Here is a 9,069-nt window from a genome sequence, read left to right on the forward strand (position 1 = left end):
TGTGATGACTTTTTGTATTACATGTATATCAAGCCAAGGGCTTATTATCTATTTTGAGTTAGTATTCACTCTTTTTGTAACCAAGTGTTGACTTGGAAAGTTGTAAGCCTATAGGGTATTTATTTTTGTTGTCAACATGTAATACATTTTGTAATGAATACTCTGATGAAATGCAATTATGCTTCATTCTCTTATGTTTAAGCATGTCAAGAATGTATGATTTATGGGTTTATTTTGAGGGCGTTACAAAGGCTGCCCAGTCTTTGCCTTCCCCTATCTAGAATTCTTCCACTCATCACTATTAAACATAGCTCTCAATTGTTGTTTATATCTAACAATACTCTCAATGGCAATAAAATTTGTAGCAAATTGAGTGATGGCAGGTCAAATCAATTCTCTATCTCCAGTGAATTTTCTCATTAAATCCAACACCTATCCACTATAATAAATGAAATTGGTGATGGTTTTACCATCTTCAATCACCTTTGCTACACTTTTCTTATTGGCTATGTCTTTTAGCATGAGATCAATACAATGTGCTGAACAAGCTGTCCAATATAAATGTTTCCTTTTTCTCATTAACATTTTACCGGCAGCTTTCAGTGTAGGTTCATTATCAGTTACCACTTGAACAACGTATTGTTCTCCAATTTCATCAACAACTTTATCTAACAACCCAAAATAATATTCAGCAGTCTTACTAATAATATTAGAGGCATCAATTGATTTGTGAAATATAGTACCTCTATTGCAGTACACTAAGAAGTTGATGATGTGTTGCCGAGTTAGACTACTCCAACCATCACACATGATGGATACACCTCTCTCTGCCCAAATTCCCTTGAATGATCCTATCCATTCTGTCATTTCAATATGCTCCATGCTCAAATATACTTCAGAAACTTCATAAGCACTAGGACCCTTTACTCCTGGCTCTACTTCAGCAGCAACATCAAGCATGGGTTGTGTATACTCTGAATCAACTGCATTGAATGGAATACGATTATAGAGTATAAACTTGGACACTGCCCGTCCCAATCTCTCTCTTAACTTCTGTAAATTCATTGTAGAGATTTTTCGCTACTTTGTACTCTTGCTCTTTTGGAGTTTTACATCCATTGCCCTCAACCTTGCTTCAGGAGCATTGGGCTTAATCCAATTACGTCCACTCCCACCAGTTTCACGCGCGGATTGTGATCGACGAAAAATATTAGCAATACCTGACCATTTTGGAATTCTTTGACCACTACCCCCTGCACCAGAACTACCACATGCATTGTATTGTGATCCATGACCTGCAACACCTCGTCTAAATTGTTGCCTTTCCTCCCATTGTTGTTGTGAACGAATACTTGCTTGTCTAGTCCTGGTCATCTCTGGATCAGAGTCAGAGTCATCATCTTGAAGATCTACAAAATCTCCCCCTTCATCTTCATTATAGAGGTCATCTCCCCTAATATGTGCTTCCAATTCACCTTTTCTCTTTTGTTTGTCTGCTTTACTCATTTTCTTATTTTGTAAATGTTTCATCATTTCTTGCATCACGTCTCTACTAACATTAGGACAAGAATGCACTTGCCCCGTTTGATGTGCTAAATGTTGTTTGAAACGTGAAATGCCACCTTTAATGTGATGTCCACAAAATTTGCAAATAATATGATGCCAAGTGCCTTCAACTTGAGTTCCAAATTTCCAACCAATATCATCACTTGGGGGTTCATCATTGGCACCCTTTTGTCGTGGCATTTTTGAATTTGAATTCTGCATCATTGATACATTTTTAAAATTTATTTTAAATGTTTACAAAATTATTTTTCAGCAAAACTTGAACTAACTAAATAAACAATATTTACATTTATTAAATGAAATGATTGTAAAAAAATTGAAACCACTATTTATAGATTTGGTTTTTATATGCTAATGTAATCATATAAAAATTAAAAAATAAATTATAAAGATTTTTTTTTGAACTATTGATTTTTTTTTTAAAAAGAAAATTTTGCCATAAAAATTGTTGGCACAACACATTACAATTTAACATTAAAAAATATTTAAAATTAAATACTAAATAAAATAATTATAAAAAAATGCAACCACTATTTATACATTTAGATTTTACATGCTAATGTAATCATATAAAAATTAAAAAATAAATTATAAAGATTTTTTTTGAACTATTGATTTTTTTTTTTTTAAAAAGAAATTTTTGCCATAAAAATTGTTGGCATAACACATTACAATTTAACATTAAAAAAATATTTAAAATTATATACTAAATAAAATAATTATAAAAAAATGCAACCACTATTTATACATTTGGATTTTACATACTAATGTAATCGTATAAAAATTAAAATATAAATTATAAAGATATTTTTAAAAAAAGAAAATTTTGCCACAAAAATTGTTGTCACAACAAATTGTCATAATTTTTTTTTTGTCACAACACATTACAATAACAAAATAAAAAAATTATTTATAATTAAATGTTAAATGAAATGATTATAAAAAAAATTCAACCACTATTTATACATTTGGATTTTACATGCTAATGTAATTAGGAATAAAGACATTTTTCATGGCATTGTTTGAGCTATTGTTTTTATTTTTATTTTTTATTTTAAAGACATTTTTTTTTAAAAAAAAATTGTGCCATCAAAATTGTTGTCACAGCACATTACAATAACAAAATAAAACAAAATTCAAATAAAATACTAAATAAAATAGTTATAAAAAAATACAACCACTATTTATACATTTCGACTTTACATGCTAATCTAATCATATAAAAATTAAAAAATGAATTATAAAGAATTTTTTTTGAGGTATTGATTTTTTTTAAAAAAAGATATTTTTAAAATAAAATTTTGCCTTTAACAATGTTGTAATAACAAAATAAAAATATTTATAATTAAATATTAAATGAAATGATTATAAAAAAAAATGCAACCACTATTTATACATTTGGAGTTTACATGCTAATATAATCATATAAAAAATAAAAAATAAATTATAAAGAATTTTTTTTGAGTTATTGATTTTTTTTTCTTTTAAAAGATATTTTTTTAAAAAAAATAGTGACTTCAACATTGTTGTCACAACACATTACAATAACAAAATAAAAAATATTTATAATTAAATATTAAATGAAATGATTATAAAAAGAAATGCAACTACTATTTATACATTTGGAGTTTACATGCTAATGTAATCCTATAAAAATTAAAAAATAAATAATAAAGAAAAAAATTCATACATAGTTGTTTTTTGGGTTTTAATCACTTGAGTATTTGTTATCTTTTTGAATAACCTGCAAGAAAAAAAAAATTCAATAAAAACTGACATATATAAAATGTATTAATATAATTATAGGTGTAATGATTTTTAGACATTATAAAAAAAATTGATCACTAATTATTATATATAAAATACTAAAAATAAGTGCATAGCTCTATATATATATATATATATATATATATAAATTAAAATTACTAAATATATCACATAAATTTTGTAGGCTTTACAAAATTTAATGCCTGGAGATCATTGTTTGAAAAAAAAATAAAAAATTGCCAGTTGAAGACTACACACAAAGAAAAACAAATGATATATATCTTCCCAAGGTCAACAAGTGATATATATCTTCCCAAGGAAGCTAGCCAAAGAGGCAGCCAAACAAACAAAATAATAAAGAAAGGCAACAGATCAAAGCTATGCACTTACTTTGTCTTCAACACAAAGGGGCAGTCGGAGAGTCACTGGTTTCACAAATGTTGTTCGTCTTCAACATAGAGGCAGCCTTGAAGATTCAACACAGGTTCATCTCTTCCCTCTTCCCTCTTTTCTCTCTCTCTCTCTCTCTCTCTCTCTCTATTTCTCACTCATCCGTATTTCCTCTTCTTTTTGTCTTCATTTTCCCATGAACCACTCTTCTTTATTTTTTTTTTATCAGAAATTGAAGATCTGAATCAATTGCAGTTGCAGAGTTGAAGATCTGAAAATTTGTGGATGTATTTTGAATATTATGGAATCTCTTCAAAGTGGTTCACGGGCTGTAAAGACGAAAGACAAAAGCTCAATCATAATTAAGGTATGTACAACATCTTCAGCCTTTTCTTTTGTTTTTTGTTTTCTTTGAAAAGAAAAAGCCCTGCAACGTGCGTAACGGGCCGTTACGGTCGTTACAGCACTGTTACGATTGCTACGACGGCCGTAACAGCCGATACACCTGTGAATCTCAATCACACCGCAAAATCGGGGGTAACGCATGGTGCCTACCGCCGCAACCATTACGTAACGGCCAAAACCGTTACGTAACACTGCCTTTTGAAACCTTGATCACATCCCACCATCTCCACTCACCATCTTTCATAATCATATCCCACCATCTCAACTCATCCATTTTTATAAATCACACACCACTATCACCATTCATCATTCATCTCCATTATACATTGTCTCCCATTAACTCCATTACTTCAAAAAATGCTCCACTTTGCCTTCCACTTTATGCTCCACTTTGTCTTCCACATTACCCACTTCCATTGGCTATATAATGAGAGCTCTAGTCTTGAATTTAGAGTTGGAACTCTGAAGAAGAAAAGTATAGGGAGAGAATGTTAAAATTGTGTTAGAATTTGAAAGAAAAGAAAGTCTTAAAAACAAGAGAGTTATCTTGCAAAACTAGTGAAGTTTCATAGCTCTTACATCTTATCTTCCCTTGTCAAAACCACTCAAAGCCTTAATCAAAGAGAGAGTATTCTTGCCAAGAAAAGAGTGATCATACCCTTGTTCAAAACCGTCATTCCAAACTCAAATTCTAGTTTCAAATTGAGGAGTGAGAACACATTTCTTAAACTTGAGGGTGATCAAGAGGAAGTTTGGAAATCAAGAAATTCAATCTTTCTTTGGAAGGTGAATTTCTAGTCTTTTATTTTCTTATATTTTCTATCTCATATTTATTTTCATACTTTATATTTCATAGTGTGTTGTTGTAATCCAAGTGGTTTGTTTAGCTCATAATTATTATTATTATTATTATTATTATTATTATTATTATTATTATTATTATTATTTACTTATTTGCTTGCTCTTGTTTCATATTAGTTGTGTTGTAAGCTAACCGGTAGTGGTTAGTTGAGCCACCTACATATTTCTTATTTGTTCTCTTCTTTTGGTCGGCCAGTTAGCTTTTTTTGGACAAGACGGTATTGTCTTTCGATTTTAACCAACTTCCGGTGGTTTCCAAGGTACATGAAGCCTTTTCTTTTGTTTATTTTATTTTGAGTGTATTGTGAGGTTTTTATTTTGTTGTAATATTCTCCCTATCCCTCTCTAATTAGGTTTGTACTTATTCTTTCAAGTGTTGTAATAATCCCCCTCCCCACTTCTTGCTATCCCATTCTTTTACTTGCTTTGTTTATTTGTGAATATGCATCATATTTTATTTTTCGTTATGTCCATACTTTGCATCCATGTTTCATGCATCTTGATTGGCTAAGTTTGTATTTTTGGATTTAATCAATTCCTATGTGATTATGTGCGCTACCTAATGTTCTTGAGATGATTCACATGTCATATCTTAGAAGGCGAATCTTTAGTTGCATCTCATGAGTGAATTGCATTACGATTTTGTACATAAGATCATGCATGCTTTACTAAGTTTGTTTTGTAGCTTGTTCGCGGGACATCAAACATGTAAGTTTTTATGCTTTAACATCCCTTTTGTGTGTATTTTTCTTACTATGTTTAGCATTTTACCATGAGGCTATTTGCTTATGTGATATAACTCTATGAATGCCAGTGGATGGAGGTTGTGTCGCTTAATTTGGAATGATGCTGATTTTCATGTTTGTAAACTCAATTTATTTGGGTTGTACATCTTCAAAACTCTTTCAAAACTAAATGAAATCAAGTTGTTCCAAAGTGGGTGACATAGCCTATACTTGTATGCTTCACATAGTAAATTTTAGGACTTATTAAATAATCAGAACATGAACATATAAAGAAAATAAAATTCGTATCATGGTTAGTAAAGGCCGATCTTTTGATCGGGTGAGCGGGGGTGCTCAATTAATGACCTTCCCCTCTCATACCTAAGGTTCCAAACCGAGACAACTTTGGTTATGACGAACAGTGGCCTTGTCACGAGTAATGGGTTTCCTAATTTCCCAAAACATTAGGTAATGACTCTGAGATCTGATGACGCAGTCCATTTGTGGCAATAATTTTGTAATAAAATAGATTTTTTTATAAAGTTGTCAAATCTGGACTCTCATCTATGTTTCACATTGCACTCGTGAGACTACATCAAAGAGATCGAGGGTCCGAACCGTTTAACGCGCATGGGTACCCCCCGGGCATGTTACAACTCCCCATCGGACTGCGAGTCTCCAACACCGACACAAGCTGCACCCTCTCTCCGATCGATGTGGTCACAACGATTGTCCGAGTTCAATGACGACAAAGGTTGAACAACAATGAGTGGTGTCGGAATGACGATGCCTCTAGATTAATGTCAAAGATTGGTGAATGGCAACTGATGGTGGAAGCAACTATGCAAAGGATACAATAAACTCTGGATCGAAGGTTGCTCTAATACGACTTGATGCTAGATAGCCAGCAAAAATAAACACAAAATTAAAGAACAAAAGAAAACCATAGCAAAAATTAAGCTCTCAAGTAATGTGTTCAATATCAAAAGTGTCCTCAATTAACCACAAACTCAATATTTATAGTCCAACTAAGAGATAAAAATAAGAAAGAAATAAATCCCGAAAAAACCCAAAATTAAACTATTAATTCCCTAAATAAAAGATCCCAAAATAAATCAAGCTAACTAAATTAATTCTAATTCTTTTGCGCCCACCTCATATAAGTGAAATGAATCTTGGGCTATAAAGCACCGACATTTCAAAACAGGTGTCGTAGCAGTGTCAAACACACGGACATGGCAGGGGCACATAAGGGACACGCCTCCTTTTATTTAGTTACGTTGTTTTCAGGGAACACATTAAGGACACACCAACTAGTTTTTTTCCCCTCTTTATTATTTCATGGATGTTGGATGTTGAATGTTTATTACTTTTTACTTATATTTAAATAAATAAATAAAAGTTGATAAATAAGCAAACTTTATTAAAAAAAAGCATCAAGGTGATGCGAAGAATACAAAAAACAGCGGCCCACAGCGGCCCGCAAAAACTAACTAATCAAATCCTCCAAAAAATGTACAAAAGTAAAGACATCAGGATCCACCACACTAGTTACCCAACTATGCAACACCATAAGGAGCCTACTTTCCAACCAAAGAATAGAGTGAGGTAAATTCTGAAAAATACGATGATTATGCTCCAACCAAACCAACCATAACATACAGTTTTGGCATGATAGGTGGTGCATGGATTTGCAGTTAAAAGAGGAGTTCCCTAGGTTATTTAGGCTTTCTTTGGAGAAAGATGAAAAGCTCAGTTACTTTATGCAGAGGAGGGACAGAGATGGTCGCTGGCGACTATAGTTTAGAAGATCTCTGTTTACTTGGGAGGTAGAGGAGGCAAGGAAGCTGCAAGTGATGACAAAGGATGTGCCCAGGCCGAATGATAATCTGTGTGATGTTGTAAAGTGGATATCATCCTCATCTAGTGTGTTCACAGTTGCATCTGTGAGAGCTTGGCTTCAGCAAAATTCTGGTACTAGTTTACAGGTTCCTAGGATGCTATGGAATAGTCTGGCACCACCTAAAGCTCAATTCTTGAGTTGGTTGGCTTGGAGAGGAAGGGGTTAAGTCTACAGTTGTTTTGCAGAGATTAGGGGTGTTAGGTGGTAGAGTGAATGTTACTTGACCCTTCTATTTAGCTGCGGAAGAATCTGTAGATCATCTTTTTGTGCAGTGTCCTGAAATTTGGAAGGTTTGGGGAAGGTTGTTGCAGTGGTGGAATTTATGCTGGGTATCTCCTGCTACAGTGGATGGAGTGCTTTCTTGGTGGTTGGGAACTAAGCATAGGAAATTAGTAAAGAAAATCTGGGTGATGGTACCAGTGGCAATGTTGTGGTCAACGTGGAGGCTTAGGAATGAGGTTGTGTTCAATGGTCATCTGCTAGATATGATAGAGCTTGGTGAGTTAGTAAAAGTGAGGGTGGGGTTGTGGGTTAGAGCTTCTTTGCCTATTGTCCATTACTCAGTGCATCACATTGTGGAGAATCTGAGTCAGCTGCTGCTATGCATTTGAGATGTATGGGTATGGGTGGCTGCTGTGTTCTGCAGGTGGATGGGGGGTGGTGATCTGTTATTCCTCTTATTTTGCAAGTTCTGCTGCTGCTAGTTCTGCTTCTGTTTTTTCTCTATTTTGCTGTTTGGTTTAGGGGTGAGCATGGTCCGGATTGGATCGGATTTGAGTAAAACCAGGACCAATCCGTTATCTACGGATCCTGAAAAATTGGAACCAATCCAATCCATTTAAATTATGGAACCAATCCGAACCAATCCATTTAAACACAGATTGGATCGGTTTAGGACCACGGATTTGCATAATTAAATTACAAAAAAAAATATATGACTTTAATTTCATAAAAATATAAATATAGTACCATATTAGTTTCACAATAGCAACATGTCTTTTCATAATAGCGACAAACTGTTTTAGAATTTAAACAATCATAAGAAAATTAGTTCCACTATAAGTATTTAGACCATTACAAATTAACACTAAAAACTAGCAAACAAAAATAATAAAAGAAGATACTATGCAAGTTTAGGCTTGGATTTAAGTTTCATATGAAATAAGAGAAGATACTATGCAGGAGGGTGTATAATAAAAATATAGACTATTTGTATACGGTCTGGATCGGTTCCAATCCGGAACCGTGGGGTTCAATCCGGAACCAATCCGTGAACTACGGATTTTTAATTTTTCAATCTGGAACCAAACCACGGATTCAAAAAATCAATCCAAACCTACTGGATTGGACTGGACTAGATCGGATTACGGATTTCACGGATTCCTTGCTCGGCCCTAGTTTGGTTGGTATCTTACTAGCCTTGGGGTGGTGTTGTTAGATGATTGAGTTTGC

General features: G+C 33.2%; 1 protein-coding gene across 1 annotated transcript; it reads right to left on the reverse strand.

The window, feature by feature from the left end:
- Positions 1-432: 432 nt before the first annotated feature.
- LOC145813231 (uncharacterized) lies at positions 433-1,770 on the reverse strand. Its single transcript, XM_082908517.1, has 2 exons — positions 1,092-1,770; positions 433-983 (listed from the first exon to the last, which is right to left on the reverse strand). Exons 1-2 carry the CDS (start codon positions 1,768-1,770, stop codon positions 433-435), a joined length of 1,230 nt encoding a protein of 409 aa, XP_082764643.1.
- Between the last annotated feature and the right edge of the window lie 7,299 nt (positions 1,771-9,069).

Source organism: Camellia sinensis, chromosome 2, assembly GCF_055761805.1.
Source record: "Camellia sinensis isolate YWXY chromosome 2, ASM5576180v1, whole genome shotgun sequence".
In the NCBI taxonomy this organism is placed as follows: domain Eukaryota; kingdom Viridiplantae; phylum Streptophyta; class Magnoliopsida; order Ericales; family Theaceae; genus Camellia; species Camellia sinensis.